Below are 18617 nucleotides of genomic sequence, written 5' to 3'. Positions count from 1 at the left end.
AGTATGACTCATTCAGTCATTTAGTATGACTCTGGACCATGGCATGTGGATCATACATCTCAATGATGTTGACCACCCTCCCTCATGTCTTCTCTCTTCTCTCCTCCTTTGGACGCCAGGTGGCTAAAGACGTGTCCATCCGGCTGCACAACGAGTTGGACTCTGTGGAGAAGAAGAGGGGCCGTCTGGAGCAGGAGAATGAGGAGATGAGGGTCAGGCTCCAGGACCTAGAGGTGGCGAAGCAGGTCCTGCAGGCTGAGATGGAGAAGCAGCGAGAGGTAAGACATGGTGTACTGGCAGGCTGGGAGGGGTGGGATTGGGCTGAGCTGGGTTTACTATGGTCGGGCCATGTTGAGAGGTAAGCCATGGTGTACTGGCAGGCTGGGAGGGGTGGGATTGGGTTGAGCTGGGTTTACTATGGTCGGGCCGTGTTGAGAGGTAAGACATGGTGTACTGGCAGGCTGGGAGGGGTGGGATTGGGCTGAGTTAGGTTTACTATGGTCGGGCCGTGTTGAGAGGTAAGCCATGGTGTACTGGCAGGCTGGGAGGGGTGGGATTGGGTTGAGCTGGGTTTACTATGGTCGGGCCGTGTTGAGAGGTAAGACATGGTGTACTGGCAGGCTGGGAGGGGTGGGATTGGGTTGAGCTGGGTTTACTATGGTCGGGCCATGTTGAGAGGTAAGACATGGTGTACTGGCAGGCTGGGAGGGGTGGGATTGGGCTGAGCTGGGTTTACTATGGTCGGGCCGTGTTGAGAGGTAAGCCATGGTGTACTGCCAGGCTGAGTTTGGTTTGACTGGGCTCGGTTGGGTTGGGTTGACCACAGCTTTGTCTAGCTGGGCTGAGCTGGACTGGGTTTAGCTGGGTTTGGCTCTAGGTTACACTGTGTTGAGTTGGCTAGGTTAAGCAGGCTTTCTTCAAGGGTCCATATAAATTCACCGGGCTTAGAATAAAAACGTTGAAGGACCTCATAAAACGTTGTTGTTATTCTGTCTCACTGTTCAAATAAACCTACCATTAAAATTATAGACTGATAATTTCTTTGTCAGTGGGCAAACGTACAAAATCAGCAGGGGATCAAATACTTTTTTCCCCCACTGTACATGGTCAGACTGAACCAGTATGTTGTGTATAATGAAGAAGTGGGCGATTTTAGTTTTTTTGATAGAGGGTTGTGTTTTTGTTTGGACTGCTAACCATTTGGCTGTATGTTTACTGGACAGAGTTGAATAGAAAACCATGGGAGGAAGCTGCTTTGTGCAAGTCTTTCTATCCTCATAAAAGCTTCCGTTAAAAACACTCTTTACTCTCTACAGATATTGCGTTATGCTCAGTTAATGCTCTCAGGAGAAATCAAATGTCCTCTTCTCTCAATCTCTGCCCTCCCTCTGTGTTGACTAATCTGGAGTGGACAAAAGGAGGCCCCTCTCTCTCTTGCCGTCCCTTTATGGATGAGAGGAGAGCAGGGAGGGGGGCTGATGACTGACCGTAGCCTTGGCCAAGCTTTCAGAACCGGGGCTGGGTGGCTGGGTAGCTGGCTGTCTAGCTGACTGCGAAACAAACTCACTCTCTCACTGGATGGCTGACTGACTGACTGGCTGTTTGGCTGGCTGGCTGGTTGGTTGGCTAGCTGTGTGGTTGGCAGGCTATGCTAAATGGGGTACTGCTGCTGTATTGTGCTTGCCCCATGGAAAAGAGAATTCTTTGCATAGCTGACACTTCTGATCCAGGACTGTTATGTGTGCCTGTCTATCCCTGGCTTCACTGCTTCACTGCCCACTCTGTGTCTGTTCTCAGTCCTCAGTCAGTTAGGAATGTCTCCGTCTCTGTTGTTAAGAACAGCATTAAAAACAGCCGAGAGAGAGAGAGAGAGAGAGAGAGAATCACAGGCGTGTGTATAAAGGTAATAAAAGGAGGTTTGTAAATAATTGATTGGTATTCTGTGGCTCCTGTCTGGGTGTGTAAGTGATGCTGCTGTAGTTATTGAGCTCGACAAGCTGCTTTGCCTGGCTAGCCCATTGGATTCTGCTGCTAGTTGATCTGCCTCCTGTGATATTAGACAGGCTGATGATTCTGGCCAGGTTGAGGAGAAGAGAGAGAGAAGGAAGGAAAGAAAGAAAATATACAGTATTTGCAATGTTTTCTGAACATTTTCTCTGTCCCAACTTCCTTTCTATTTCAGTGTTTATACCCTTAGTTGGATTGAAAGATTTGGTCAGCAACATTTGAGTCCATATTTAGGATGCGTTAACCATTGGGCCTAAGTTAAATCCAGATTGGCTGCTGACTATTTCTGATATGTCTCCTAAGACAATCTGTTGAAAACCCATCTTAGGCTCTCAGTGTTTCATCATGTTAATGGACTATGATGCATCCACCATCCACACTTCTAAACCAATTGAAGCAGTTTTGGGTCAAGAGTAGGGGAGTCGGGGAAGCGCTGAGGCTAAGTAAGGACAGCTCTCTCTCTCTCAGTGATTAGATACATTTGAGAGGTTTTGTCTGCCTGGTTCTACTGCACTGTCCTCTATTGTTAACCAGACACATGTTTGATAAGCAGAGATTGCACAAAAATGGACAAAGGAAAGTGGAATCATTGCAACCCCTTCCCTTTCCAGAAGAGACACAGATCACTGCTGATGAAGTTATTATCTCCTATCCCTCCTCATTCCCCCTCTCATTCCAAGAGCATTGATTCCCATTCCAGCTGTTTTGACCCTCTGAAGGTGATGAAGCTGGATTTGATGGAGGGGGGTTTGGGGTAGGGAGGGAGGGAAGGGGATGGCGTTGTGGGGTTGGGTCCTGCAGCAGCTCAAACTGAGATGAATGGAGACAGAGGTGGGCCTAAATGTATGGGGTCCTTGCAGGGGGAAGGAAATCAGGGAAGATACTGCCCTTAATTGGAAACCTCAATGGTGAGAGGGCGAAGAAAAATTCCACGGGCATCTTTCCCTCCTTTCTCTCTCTCTCTCTCTCTCTCTTTCACTTGTTTTCCCTCTGTTTCTTTTTCTCATTCTCACTACCTCTCTCTCACTTTCACTCCTAGTCTCTCTCTCTTGTTCTCCACCAGTCTCTCTCTCTTTCTTGGAGGTTGTGGGCAGACTGGGCAGTGTTTTCTGTTTACTGTTGTGTTTATTTGTAGGCTCTCATCACCCCAGAACAGTGTTTATTTGTGGGCTCTCATCACCCCAGAACAGTGTTTATTTGTGGGCTCTCATCACCCCAGAACAGTGTTTATTTGTGGGCTCTCATCACCCCAGAACAGTGTTTATTTGTGGGCTCTCATCACCCCAGAACAGTGTGATTTGTGGGCTCTCATCACCCCAGAACAGTGTTTATTTGTGGGCTCTCATCACCCCAGAACAGTGTGATTTGTGGGCTCTCATCACCCCAGAACAGTGTTTATTTGTGGGCTCTCATCACCCCAGAACAGTGTGATTTGTGGGCTCTCATCACCCCAGAACAGTGTGATTTGTGGGCTCTCATTACCCCAGAACAGTGTGATTTGTGGGCTCTCATTACCCCAGAACAGTGTGATTTTCTGGGCTCTTATTACCCCAGAACAGTGTGATTTTCTGGGCTCTCATTACCCCAGAACAGTGTGATTTTCTGGGCTCTCATTACCCCAGAACAGTGTGATTTGTGGGCTCTCATCACCCCAGAACAGTGTGATTTGTGGGCTCTCATCACCCAAGAACAGTGTGATTTGTGGGCTCTCATTACCCCAGAACAGTGTGATTTTTCTGGGCTCTCGTTACCCCAGAACAGTGTGGTTTTCTGGGCTCTCATTACCCAAGAACAGTGTGATTTGTGGGCTCTCATCACCACAGAACAGTGTGATTTTCTGGGCTCTCATTACCCCAGAACAGTGTTTATTTGTGGGCTCTCATCACCCCAGAACAGTGTGATTTTCTGGGCTCTCATTACCCCAGAACAGTGTGATTTTCTGGGCTCTCATTACCCCAGAACAGTGTGATTTTCTGGGCTCTCATTACCCCAGAACAGTGTTTATTTGTGGGCTCTCATCACCCCAGAACAGTGTGATTTTCTGGGCTCTCATTACCCCAGAACAGTGTGATTTTCTGGGCTCTCATTACCCCAGAACAGTGTGATTTTCTGGGCTCTCATTACCCCAGAACAGTGTTTATTTGTGGGCTCTCATCACCCCAGAACAGTGTGATTTTCTGGGCTCTCATTACCCCAGAACAGTGTGATTTTCTGGGCTCTCATTACCCCAGAACAGTGTGATTTTGTTGGAACAAGGCCGTGGACTGCTTAGGGAAACAGACCTCTTTAGCAGTCAATCCCAACAGGGCCTAATGCACTCCCTTTGTTTTGCAACCGCTCATTTTGCCACTACTTTTTAAGGAAACACAACACCGAGCCTGCCCCCATTGTATTTCTGAATTTCAGGAAGGGCTGTTGTCCTTTGTTTGTAGGGGGCTGGGGGAAGCATGTCCTTGAGCTAGAGAAGGGGAGGAGCCTAAGAGAGGCAAAGGGAAGGTCTGTGGAGCTAAAGGACATGTGATCGTGAGCTACGTCCTTATCAGTCACATGGTTGTTTCTCCCAATGAATGAATGATTATGTTCTGGGCTTGAGCCATTGATTATTCAGTATTTCACAGTATGCAGATGAGCTGCTGAAGGGTGTATTCATGTGATGAATAGTGGACCGTTAGGACTAGGACAGTGAACAACAGTGTGTTTTCTTTGGTACCTTGGACAATATTCCATCTTCTGTGTGGCACTGTGGCCCACTTTAGTTCTCACGCAGTGGTGGTGTTATTCAGTTAGGTTACAGTGAAATGGGTCAGAAATGACACCACAGGCACACATACAGTAGTACACACCCTGTTCTGCTGCATTAGGTGGGTCCTGAGTGCTTCTCCTCCGTGGGTCAAGCTGACAGGTTTAATCTGGGATTCTGTGCTCAGCTCCTGCCAACCAATCAGGTCGTTGTGGGCAATCACTGTCTCTGTCTGTCTGTCTGTCTGTCTGTCTGTCTGTCTGTCTGTCTGTCTGTCTGTCTGTCTGTCTGTCTGTCTGTCTGTGCGTGCTGTGTGCTCTGATTAGAACTCCTCACCTGCCTGCTAGCGGCCAAAGTGGATTGGGCTGAACTGGGTCCCACCGTCCTGCAGACCTGTAGACTGCTAGACCTGCAGACCGACAGACCTGTAGACTGCCAGGACTGCAGACCGACAGACCTGTAGACTGCTAGACCTGCTGACCGACAGACCTGTAGACTGCTAGACCTGCAGACCGACAGACCTGTAGACTGCCAGGACTGCAGACCGACAGACCTGTAGACTGCTAGACCTGCAGACCGACAGACCTGTAGACTGCCAGGACTGCAGACCGACAGACCTGTAGACTGCCAGGACTGCAGACCGACAGACCTGTAGACTGCTAGACCTGCTGACCGACAGACCTGTAGACTGCTAGACCTGCAGACTGACAGACCTGTAGACTGCTAGACCTGCAGACCGACAGACCTGTAGACTGCTAGACCTGCAGACCGGCAGAACTCCAGGTCGTAACAGAGCCTTCCCTGATAATGACTGTCTGGCTTATAAAATCAGAGCTGCTTACCCCTGGTCTAAACCTCTCCTAGCCTAATAACGATGTAGCTGGCCAGCTGTATTTGATGAGGAGCGCCCTGCGCTGGGTGTGTTCCAGGATTCTGCCAAATACAAATAAACCTGTTATGGGCCATCATGGAAGCAAAGTAGATCTGTTAAAGAGGCCCTGGATGGATGGTTGTTTTTCTGGGTCATTGTGATTGATCAGGACATCACTGTCTCAGGACAGACAGACTAGATGCATTTCTTCGACTTGCAGTACTATATAGGATGTAAATATAGAGACTTTTTCTTAATCTAATGGCAGAAGGAGAGAGACAGAAAATACCTTTATTGGCCCAATAGTTACATCATTTCAGGCACAATCTTTTATTTGACCAGGTAAGTTGACTGAGAACACATTCTCATTTACAGCAATGACCTGGGGAATAGTTACAGGGGAGAGGAGATGAATTAGCCAATTGGAAGCTAGGGATGATTAGGTAACCAGGATGGTATGAGGGACAGATTGTGAATTTAGTCAGGACACCAGGGTTAACACCCCTACTCTTACAATAAGTGCCATGGGATCTTTAGTGACCACAGAGAGTCAGGACACCTGTTTTACATCCCATTCGAAAGACGGCACCCTACACAGGGCAGTGTCAATCACTGCCCTGGGGCATTATTATACTTTTTTGACCAGATGAAAGAGTGCCTCCTGCTGGCCCTCCAACACCACTTCCAGCAGCATCTGGTCTCCCATCCAGGGACCAACCCTGCTTAACTTCAGAGGTACGCCAGTAGTGGGATGCAGAGTGGTATGCTGCTGGTTTACTTCATGCTAATGTTAAAACCAAGCCCCCCTCTTTGTCCACTGTATATAGAACCGCTCTCACGCTCCACACCTCTGCAAAGTCCTCCTTGGCGATTTACCAGTTTACAGTAGGCCTTTCTTCTTTTGTCCTCTATTGGTTCCGCAAGCAAGGGTGAAGGCCAATGATGTCACATCATACCATCAGACACGTGCACGCTCATGCACCCAGGTGGACACACACACATCTCACTACAAAATAAACACATACAGAACAGACTGTGTCAAAAAACACATATACACATGTATCCATGTAACACATCTTGGAGCTGCACGGACCATTTCCTCATGTATGAGTAAGGCACAGCCAACCAAACTCTGTGTTGAATTTTTCAAACACACACATTTCCCCCCTAAGGGATCGCAAGGTAATTTCATGCTCCAATAAAAATACACATGAAAATTGAGAAGAGTCATGTCAAGTGTGGAATGGATCCTTACACAGCGACTGGAGGCTCTAGGCTCCTACTCCTCCTCATTACAGAGTGAAAACACTGTGGACATAGAAACACAACCAGCAGACAGAAAGAATGCAGAGTGCTGGAGACCTGACAGGTTAGATGAAAGCAATTTTATTTCCATTATCTATCTCCTGCTAGTCTCTCCATCCTCAGCCAGCCTATCCACACCTGTACCAGTCTGCAGGGAGGAGAGAGAGAGAGTTCTCTTGCTCTCCCCCCTCCCTCTCTCTATCAAAAACCATTGCTCTGTTTATCACCCCCCTGGGCCAAACGTCTTCTAGCTGTTTCTATGACGCTCTCCTTTCTTCCCCCCTCTCTCTTTCATCCTGTTTGATAGACATTCAAATGTTTTTAATGTTAAAAGGTTAAGGTTATACACTACTTGGCCAAAAGTATGTGGACAACCCTTCAAATGAGTGGATTCAGCTATTTCAGCCACATCCGTTGCTGACAGGTGTATAAAATTGAGCACTCAGCCATGCAATCTCCATAGACAAACATTGACACTAGAATGGCCTGGACTGAAGAGTTTAGTGACTTTCAACATTGCACCATCATAGGATGCCACCTTTCCAACAAGTCAGTTCGTCAAATTTCTGCCCTGCTAGAGCTGCCCCGGTCAACTGTAAGGGCTGTTATTGTGAAGTGGAAACATCTAGGAGCAACAACGACTCTGTTGCGAAGTGTTAAGCCACACAAGCTCACAGAACGGGACTGCTGAGTACTGAAAATGGCACAATAACTGTTCGTTGGGAGCTTCATGAAATGGGTTTCCATGGCTGAGCAGACGCACACAAGCCTAAGATCACCATGCACAATGCCAAGTGTCGGATGGAGTGGTGTAAAGGTCGCCGCCATTGGACTCTGGAGCAGTGGAAACGCGTTCTCTGGAGTGATGAATCACGCTTCATTATCTGGCAGTCGGACGGACAAATCTGGGTTTGGCGGATGCCAGGAAAACGCTACCTGCCTTAATGCATAGTGCCAACTGTTAAGTCTGGTGTAGGAGGAATAATGGTCTGTGGGGGGTTTCATGGATCGGACTAGGCCCCTTAGTTCCATTGAAGGGAAATCTTAACGCAACAGCACACAATAACATTCTGGATGAATAGCAAAAAAAGGGGGACCAACACCATATTAACACTTGTGATTTTGGAATGAGATGTTTGACGAGCAGGTGTGAAGGGGGACTTAGGGGCGATAGACAGTTTTATCGATAGCCTTACCTTTCCTCACTAAGGCTTAGTGGTGAAAACGAATTGCTCTCCAGAGTGCATCTGTTCTATACCAGTGTGTGTATGTGGGTGTGCATATGTGCGTGCATGTGTGTGTTTGCGTGTGTGTGATAGTGTGTGCTTTAGTGTGTGTGTTATTCTAAACAGCTCCTGATTGGAGAATTACACATGAATTATATATACTTATGGCAGAGTAATCTGCGCACTAGACTGTGGCATAAATTGCCCGTGTTTCATAAAGCTGCAAGTTTCCGCTTCAATTAACATACTGCTTCCAGCTAAGCAAACGACCGAAGGGAATCATTGAGAGATCTCGAATGCAGCTCCTTTTCATTCTTTCCTTATTGGAGGACACAAAGGGACTCTGTCGGACATTTTGACAGGGGAAGAAACCCAGATCCAAGGATGTGTCGTGTCATTTATGATGTTTGGCACATTTATATTCTCTACGAGGAGCAGGGCCCAGCAGACCGAGCTGTGATTATGTTGGAATGGGTGATAGGCCTCCTGTCCTGGCAGGTCATTTGTAAAGTCCGCCGCCACACCCCGTCTATTTATTGCTTGTGTTATTATTTTTCTATTATTTTTCTATTTTTCTCTCTACATTGTTGGGAAGGGCCCATAAGTAAGCATTTCACTGTTAGTCTACACCTGTTGTTTATGAAGCATTTAACAAATAACCTTTTATTTTATTTGACCTGACTGCGTTGGCCTAACTATTCATATTTTTACCAGACGCCTATTGGGAGCTGTGGCTAAAATAAAAATAAGGTCCCTGTCCTCCTACCAGACAGAGGCCGTGACATCATCAACATGCTGCCAGTAGCTCCTGTGTTTACTGTGATATGCAACAAGGTAATGGAAATTGGCTGTTGACACGCTATTGGCTATGCTGTTGCTCTGGGCCGTGGTTTCCATGGTTACCCAAAGTCATACACCTGTTTGGCTAGACATATTAGCCTCTCTGTCACTTCAAACTGGAATAGGTTTTACAGAGAGGCTTACTGTATAAAGCCTATAATACGCCTATTACAGATCCCTAAGACAGGAAAACAACACAGCCAAGTTGGTAGAATAGAACAGTGGGGATCAATATTTATTAGTGTAGTGGCTCAATGTCAGTAGTTAAAGAATGTCAGTAGCTAAAGAATGTCACCACCAATTGTTTCCATCACAGCATGGACAGTTGAAGTCAGAAGTTTACATACACTTAGGTTGGAGTCATTAAAACTCGTTTTTCAACCACTCCACAAATTTCTTGTTTAACCTCTCTGGGACATCCGCGGTACACACTATCAACAGCCAGTGAAATAGCAGGGCGGCAAATTCAAAACAACAAAAATCTCATAATTCAAATTTCTCAAACATACAAGTATTATACACCATTTTAAAGATAAGATCCTCCTTAATCCAACCACAGTGTCCGATTTCAAAAAGGCTTTATGGCGAAAGCATAACATTAGATTATGTTAGGACAGAGCCTAAACAAGAAAAACCACACAGCCATTTTCCAAGCAAGGACAGGCTTCACAAAAACCAGAAATACAGCTAAAATTAATCACTAACCTTTGATGATCTTCATCAGATGACACTCCCAGGACTCAATGTTACACAATACATGTATGTTTTGTTTGATAAAGTTCCTATTTATATCAATAAACCCCATTTTACATTGGCGCGTGATGTTCAGAAAATGTATTCCCTCCAAAACCCCCGGTGAATGAGCACATCAATTTACCAAAATACTCATCATAAACGTTGATAAAAATTTACAACAGTTATTGAAAGAATTATAGATACACTTCTCCTTAATGCAACCGCTGTGTCAGATTTTAAAATAGCTTTACGGCGAAAGCACATTTTTCAATATTCTGAGTACAGAGCTCAGCCATCAAAGCAAGCTATACAGTTACCCGCCAAGTTCTGGAGTCAACTAAACTCAGAATTAATATTATAAATCTTCACTTATCTTTGCTGATCTTCATCGGAATGCACTCCCAGGACTCCCACTTCCACAAGAAATGTTTGTTTTGTTCGATAAACTACATATTTATGTCCAAATACCTCCGTTTTGTTCGCATGTTCAGATCACTAATCCAAAGGCATAACGCGAGAGCGCAAAACCAGAGACGAAAACTTAAATAGTTCCATTACCACTCGTAGAAACATGTCAAACGATGTTTACAATCAATCCTTAGGGTCTTTTTAACATAAATCTTCGATAATATTCCAACCGGACAATAGCGTATTCATTACAGAGGAAAAAGAAGGAAGGGCGCGCCTGTGTGAGGGCGCAGTAAACAACTCGTTGGTCCCAGGCTTGAGTCAGCTCCTATTCTCTGCCCAGTAACAGTAGAAGCATAAAACAAGGTTCTAAAGACTGTTGACATCTAGTGGAAGCCTTAGGAAGTGCAAAATGACCCCACAGACACTGTAGTTTGAATAGGGATTATATAGAATAACTACTTCCTGGTTGGATTTTTTCTCAGGTTTTTGCCTGCCATATGAGTTCTGTTATACTCACAGACATCATTCAAACAGTTTTAGAAACTTCAGAGTGTTTTCTATCCACATCTACAAATAATATGCATATCCTACCTTCTCGGCCCGCGTAGCAGGCAGTTTAATTTGGGCATGTTATTCATCTGAATTTCTGAATACTGCCCCCTGTCACCAAGAAGTTAACAAACTATAGTTTTGGCAAGTCGGTTAGGACATCTACTTTGTGCATGGCACAAGTAATTTTTCCAACAATTGTTTACAGACAGATTATTTCACTTATAATTCACTGCATCACAATTCCAGTGGGTCAGAAGTTTACATACACTAAATTGACTGTGCCTTTAAACAGCTTGGAAAATTCCAGAAAATTATGTCATGCTTTAGAAGCTTCCGATAGGCTAATTGACATGTATTTCAAGGCCTACCTTCAATCCCAGTACCTCTTTGCTTGACATCATGGGAAAATGAAAAGAAATCAGCCAAGACCTTTGAAAAAAATTGTAGACCTCCACAAGTCTGGTTCATCCTTGGGAGCAATTTCCAAATGCCTGAAGGTACCATGTTCATCTGTACAAACAATGGTACGCAAGTATGAACACCATGGGACCACGCAGCCGTCTTACCGCTCAGGAAGGAGACGCATTCTGTCTCCTAGAGATGAACGTACTTTGGTGCGAAAAGTGCAAATCAATCCCAGAACAACAGCAAAGGACCTTGTGAAGATGATGGAGGAAACAGGTACAAAAGTATATATATCCACAGTAAAACGAGTCCGATATCGACGTAACCTGAAAGGACGCTCAGCAAGGAAGAAGCCACTGCTCCAAAACCGCCATAAAAAAAGCCAGACTACGGTTTGCAACTGCACATGGGGACAAAGATCATACTTTTTGGAGAAATGTCCTCTGGTCTGATGAAACAAAAATAGATCTGTTTGGCCATACGGACCATCGTTATGTTTGGAGGAAAAAGGGGGAGCTTGCAAGCCGAAGAACTCCATCCCAGCCGTGAAGCACGGGGGGGGGGGGGCAGCATCATGTTGCGGGGGTGCTTTGCTGCATGAGAGACTGGTGCACTTCACAAAAGAGATGGCATCATGAGGAGAGAAAATAACGTGGATATATTGAAGCAACATCTCAAGACATCAGTCAGGAAGTTAAAGCTTGTTCACAAACGGGTCTTCCAAACAGACAATGACCCCATGCATACTTCCAAAGTTGTGGCAAAATGGCTTACGGACAACAAAGTCAAGGTATTTGAGTGGCCATCACAAAGTCCTGACCTCAATCTGATAAAAAATTTGTTGGAAGAACTGAAAAGGCATGTGTGAGCAAGGAGGCCTACAAACCTGACTCAGTTACACCAGCTCTGTCAGGAGGAATGGGCCAAAATTCACCCAACTTATTGTGCAAGCTTGTGGAAGGCTACCCGAAACATTTGACCCAAGTTAAACAATTTAAAGGAAATGCTACCAAATACTAATTGAGTTTATGTAAACTTCTGACCCGCTGGGAATGTGATGAAAAAAATAAAAGCTGAAATAAATCATTATCTCTACTTTTATTTAACATTCTTAAAATAAAGTGGTGATCCTAACTGACCTAAGACAAGGAATTTTTACTGGGATTAAATGTCAGGAATTGTGAAAAACTGAGTTTAAATGTATTTGGCTAAGGTGTATGTAAACTTCCGACTTCAACTGTAGATTCACTGAGATGCTGTTGGTCTGAACCACAGCTGTTCTCCATGGTTCTCTGTGTTCCCTGTTCTCCTTGTTAGTTCCTGTCAGATTGCTCCTGTCTCTCTGACTGACAGAGGATCAGTACATCCGACTCTCGCAGAGTCTCCCACTCTTCTCATGGGTTCCTGAAGGGCAGGCCTTATCAGATTCTTGTGTGTGTGTGTGTGAGTGTTAAAAACACCCTGTTATGTACATGTCTGTCTGCATTAGGAGACTGAGAAGGATCTGAGCTCCACTTGATCTCTGTCTCTATTTTTCTTTCTCTCTGTTTGTCTCTCTCTCTCTTGCTCTCTCTCTCTCTCTTTCTGTTTCTCTCTCTCTCCATCACTCTGTGTGGGAGTGGTGTCGGAGTGTTGAGTTGAGACCGTTCAGACAGTAGGTCAGCAAAGGGTCAGGATAAGAGCCTAGGGTCAGGATAAGAGCCTAGGGTCAGGATAAGAGCCTAGGGTCAGGATAAGAGCTTAGGGTCAGGATAAGAGCTTAGGGTCAGGATAAGAGCTTAGGGTCAGGATAAGAGCTTAGGGTCAGGATAAGAGCCTAGGGTCAGGATAAGAGCCTAGGGTCAGGATAAGAGCCTAGGGTCAGGATAAGAGCTTAGGGTCAGGATAAGAGCTTAGGGTCAGGATAAGAGCTTAGGGTCAGGATAAGAGCCTAGGGTCAGGATAAGAGCTTAGGGTCAGGATAAGAGCTTAGGGTCAGGATAAGAGCCTAGGGTTAGGATAAGAGCCTAGGGTCAGGATAAGAGCCTAAGGCATCCGCATGCTTCCCAGCCGAAACAGTTTGGAAGAGTTGATGCATTTATTATGACAACATTTTGTGATGTTTCTGTTTGTTTTGGACTTCAGTGAGGGTTTTTTCGGGTGTTCGGGCACACACATTTTTTTTTGGTAGCCGAAGTCTACGCCCCTTCGTCAGTGATTGGTCAACAGTAGGGATTCTTCAATAAAGTTTTTGTCGTCATTCAACAAAAGATTACTCGTTTTCATGCAACTATTTTCATTGAGAAATACTGCATCAAATATCTTAGTTAGATGTAAAATTGCGCCACTAAGATCTTCTCGTCAAAAACGGCAAAATGAATGACAGGTTTCTTAGGTTATCTTACATTAATTCAGTCTATTTTGAGGAAGTGTATACAGGCTACGGCGTCTCAAAATGGACGACCAGTACTAGCACACAGCCATGCAACCTCCATAGACAAACATTGGCAGTAGAATGGCCTTACTGAAGAGCTCAGAGACTTAATGTAGCACGGTCATAGGATGACACCTTTCCAACAAGACAGTAACTGTAAGTGAAAATTTATTGAAAATGAAAAACAGAAATATCTCATTTACACATGAGTGTTCACACCGCTGAGTCAATACATGTTAGAGTCACCTTTGGAAGTGATTACAGCTGTGAGTCTTTCTGGGTAAGTCTCTAAGAATTTTCAAACCTGAATTGTACAATATTTGCATATTATTATTTAAAATATTCTTCATGCTCTGTCAAGTTGGTTGTTGATCTTTGCTAGACAGCCATTTTCAAGTCTTGCCATAGATTCTCAAGACAATTTAAGTCAAACCTGTAACTAGGCCACTGAGGAATATTCAATGTCATCTTTGTAAGCAACTCCTGTGTATATTTGGCCTTGTGTTTAAGGCCATGTGTTTAAATTAATCTTTCCTGCTGAAAGATGAATTTGTCTCCCTGTGTCTGTTGGCTAGCAGATTGAAGCATGTTTTCATTTACATTTACGTCATTTAGCAGACGCTCTTATCCAGAGCGACTTACAAATTGGTGCATTCACCTTATGATATCCAGTGGAACAACCACTTTACAATAGTGCATCTATACCCTCTAGGAGTTTTTTATTTACCCCCTTTTTTCTCCCCAATTTCATGATATCCAATTGCGATCCAATTACGATCTTGTCTCAACGCTGCAACTCCCCAACGGGCTAGGGAGAGGCGAAGGTCAAGTCATGCGTCCTTCGAAATATGACCTGCCAAATCGTGCTTCGTAAAAACCACCGCTTTACCCGGAAGCCAGCTGCACCAATGTGTCGGAGGAGACACCGTTCAACTGATGACCAAAGTCAGTCTGCAGGCGCCCAGCCCACCACAAGGAGTCACTAGAGTGCGATGAGCCAAGTAAAGCCGCCCCCCTGGCCAAACCCACCCCTAAACCAGACGACACTGGGCCAATTGTGCACCGCCCTATGGGACTCAAGGTCACGGCCGTTTGTGACACAGCCTGAGATCATATCCGGGTCTGTAATGTCGCCTTAGACCACTGCGCCACTCGGGAGGCCTATTCCATTTATTTCTATCCTAAAAAACTCCCTAGTCCTTGCCGATGACAAGCATACCCATAACATGATACAGCCATCATGCTTGAAAATATGAAGAGTGGTACTCAGTGATGTGTTGTGTTGCGCTTTGTATTCAGAACTTAATGTTAATTTATAGTCCACATTTTTTGCAGTTTTACTTTAGTGCCTTATTGCAAACAGGATGCATGTTTTGGAATATTTTATTCTGTACAGGCTTCCTTCTTTTCACTCTGTCATTTAGGTTAGTATTGAGGAGTAACTAAACTCAGCAAAAAAAAGAAATGTCCTCTCACTGTCAACTGCATTTCTTTTCAGCAAACTTAACATGTGTAAATATTTGTATGAACGTAACAAGATTCAACAACTGAGACATAAACTGAACAAGTTCCACAGACATGTGACTAACAGAAATTAAATAATGTGTCCCTGAACAAAGGGGGGGGGGTCAAAATCAAAAGTAACAGTCAGTATCTGGTGTGGCCTCAGCTGCATTAAGTACTGCAGTGCATCGCCTCCTCATGGACTGCACCAGATTTGCCAGTTCTTGCTGTGAGATGTTACCCCACTCTTCCACCAAGGCACCTGCAAGTTCCTGGAAATGTCTGGGGGGAATGGCCCTAGCCCTCACCCTCCGATCCAACAGGTCCCAGACGTGCTCAATGGGATTGAGATCCGGGCTCTTCGCTGGTTATGACAAAACACTGACATTCCTGTCTTGCAGGAAATCACGCACAGAACGAACAGTATGGCTGGTGGCATTGTCATGCTGGAGGGTCATGTCAGGATGAGCCTGCACAGCGTTGAGATTGCCTGCAATGACAACAAGCTCAGTCCGATGATGCTGTGACACACCGCCCCAGACCACGACGGACCCTCCACCTCCAAATCAATCCTGCTCCAGAGTACAGACCTCGGTGTAACGCTCATTCCTTCAACGATAAACGTGAATCCGACCATCACTCCTGGTGAGACAAAACCGCGACTCTTCAGTGAAGAGCACTTTTTGCCAGTCCTGTCTGGTCCAGCGACAGTGGGTTTGTGCCCATAGGCGACGTTGTTGCCGGTAATGTCTGGTGAGGACCTGCCTTACAACAGGCCCAGAAGCCCTCAGTCCAGCCTCTCTCAGCCTATTGCGGACAGTCTGAGCACTGATGGAGGGATTGTGCGTTCCTGGTGTAACTCAGGCAGTTGTTGTTGCCATCCTGTACCTGTCCCGCAGGTGTGATGTTCGGATGTACCAATCATGTGCAGGTGTTGTTACACGTGGTCTGCCACTGCGAGGACAATCAGCTGTCTGTCCTGTCTCCCTGTAACGCTGTCTTAGGCGTCTCACAGTACGGACATTGCAATTTATTGCCCTGGCCACATCTGCAGTCCTCATGCCTCCTTGCAGCATGCCTAAGACACGTTCACGCAGATGAGCAGGGACCCTGGGCATCTTTCTTTTGGTGTTTTTCAAAATCAGTAGAAAGGCCTCTTTAGTGTCCTAAGTTTTCATAACTGTGACCTTAATTGCCTACCGTCTGTAAGCTGTTTGTCACAGGTTCCAACGAGAGTGGCGCCCCTCCTCGGTCGGGCGGCGCTCGGCGGTCGTCGTCGCCGGCCTATTAGCTGCCACCGATCATTGTTTCTGTGTCGTTTAGTTTTGTCTGTCTGTTCCGCACCTGTTTTGTGTATGTCATTAGTGGGGACTTATTTAATGTGTGTTTTCAGTTGGGATTTTGTGCGGGATTGTTTATTGTCTACATTGTGTTACCGACAGTTTTGTCGAGTGAGTTACCGGCTGCGCTCCTTGCGCCTTGTAATTATATTTTGTGTTTTATGGGCGCAGTTCAAAATACGTGAACTTTGTATAGCGCCCTGTGCTTTTCGGCGTTTGTGTGTGTCAGTTGTATTAAAAGACACTCACCTCCAGCACCTCTGTCTCCTGCATTTGATTCCGCCTATCCGCCAGTCCAAATCAGTCGTGACAGAATCCCGCACCAAGAAACTGATGGAGTCAGCAGGAGCAGAAGCGCCATCCATGGCTGAGCAGGTCTCCCAGCATGCCGGCCTCCTCCACCGCCTAGGCTCGGCCATGGATCAGGTGTTGGCCCGGTTGGAGAGATGGGAGAGAAGTGCCTCCCCAGCAGGACCAGCTCCGGTCCCTCACCCTGCGCCCCTACCTACATCCACTGAAGCGGGTGCCAGCGGGATCCGGATTTCACCTCCCAGGGAGTTCGATGGGACGGCCGCTGGGTGCAAGGGGTTCCTCCTCCAACTGGAACTGTACCTGGCGACCGTCCGCCCACCTCCCTCCGACGAAGAGAGGGTGAGCGTCCTCGTCTCGTGTCTCACGGGTCGAGCCCTGGAATGGGCCAATGCGGTCTGGGATGGTCCAGACTCGGCCCGGGGTGACTACCCTGAGTTCACCCGCCGCTTCCGGGCGGTTTTCGATCATCCCCCGGAGGGCAGGGCGGCGGGTGAGCTACTATTCCATTTGAGACAGGAGACGAGGACCGCTCAGGATTTCGCGTTGGAATTCCGGACTCTCGCCGCTGGATCGGGGTGGAACGAGCGGGCCCTAATAGACCACTATAGGTGCAGCCTTCGCGAGGACGTCCGCCGGGAGCTGGCATGTAGGGACAACACCTCCACTCTGGACCAACTGGTGGATTTGTCCATTAGATTGGACAACCTGCTGGCTACCCGGGGACGTTCCAGTCGGGGCCTGTTCGTTCCACCTACCAGTCCTCCCGCTCCACAGCCCATGGAGATAGGGGGGGCTGCACCGAGGAGGACCGGAGGGGGGGGTCTCTCCTGCACCCGATGTGGACGCAGAGGACACACTGTGGACCGGTGCTGGAGAGGTCCCTCCGGGAGTTCGGAGGGCAGGCAGAGCACTGCTTCGGCCCCCCAGGTGAGTCCGCACCAACCACACCCAGAGCCCCCTGTCGACCACTTGTACACCTCCGTTTGTTTTCCTAATTTTTCCCCTCACTTCCAGTATAAGGCGCTAGTCGATTCAGGTGCAGCTGGGAGTTTTATGGACCATGGGTTAGCTGAGAGGTTAGGGATTCCCCGGGTTCAGCTGGACCACCCCTTCCCTGTGCACGCCCTAGATAGTCGACCGCTAGGGTCAGGCCAAGTAGGGGAGGTCACCGTGCCACTGGTTATGCAGACGTGGGGGAGTCATGTGGAGCGTATCAGCCTGTTCATCATTGACTCCCCAGCGTTCCCAGTGGTACTGGGAATCCCCTGGCTAGCCACACACAACCCCCAGATTTCGTGGAGACAGAGGGCTCTTACGGGGTGGTCGAGGGAGTGCTCAGGTAGGTGCATAGGAGTTTCCATCGGTGCGACTACGGTGGAGAGTCCAGACCAAGTCTCCACAGTGCACATTCCCTCAGAGTATGCCGATTTGGCTATCGCCTTCAGTAAGACGAAGGCGACTCTATTACCACCCCATCGACGAGGGGATTGTGCGATAAACCTCCAGGCCGACGCGACCCTTCCGAGGAGTCACGTGTATCCTCTGTCTCAGGAGGAGACAGTGGCTATGGATACATACGTCACTGAGTCCTTGAGACAGGGATACATTCGGCCCTCTAAATCCCCCGTCTCCTCGAGCTTCTTTTTCGTGAAGAAGAAGGAGGGAGGTCTGCGCCCGTGCATTGACTATAGAGGTCTAAATGCTATCACAGTGGGTTTCAGTTACCCGCTACCTCTCATTGCTACGGCAGTGGAGTCATTTCACGGGGCGCGCTTCTTCACGAAATTGGATCTCAGGAGTGCGTATAACTTGGTGCGTATCCGAGATGGAGACGAGTGGAAAACCGCATTTAGTACCACATCGGGCCATTATGAGTACCTCGTCATGCCGTATGGGTTAAAGAATGCTCCCGCTGTCTTCCAATCCTTTGTGGACGAGGTCCTTAGGGACATGCTCG

The 18617-nt window shown here is 46.9% G+C and overlaps 1 protein-coding gene across 4 annotated transcripts in view; it reads left to right on the top strand.

The window, feature by feature from the left end:
- Positions 1–18617, top strand: part of LOC115168290 (protein SOGA1) — an 81456-nt gene that overhangs the window by 11689 nt on the left and 51150 nt on the right. For all 4 annotated transcript variants that reach the window (XM_029723431.1, XM_029723432.1, XM_029723429.1 and 1 more), the window contains exon 3: positions 120–278. In XM_029723431.1, coding sequence (XP_029579291.1) covers positions 120–278 — 159 coding nt within the window. The remainder of the gene's footprint in view (positions 1–119; positions 279–18617) is intronic.

This window comes from Salmo trutta, chromosome 30 (genome assembly GCF_901001165.1).
Source record: "Salmo trutta chromosome 30, fSalTru1.1, whole genome shotgun sequence".
Lineage (NCBI taxonomy): Eukaryota > Metazoa > Chordata > Actinopteri > Salmoniformes > Salmonidae > Salmo > Salmo trutta.
This window is presented reverse-complemented; position numbering and strand designations above follow the sequence as displayed.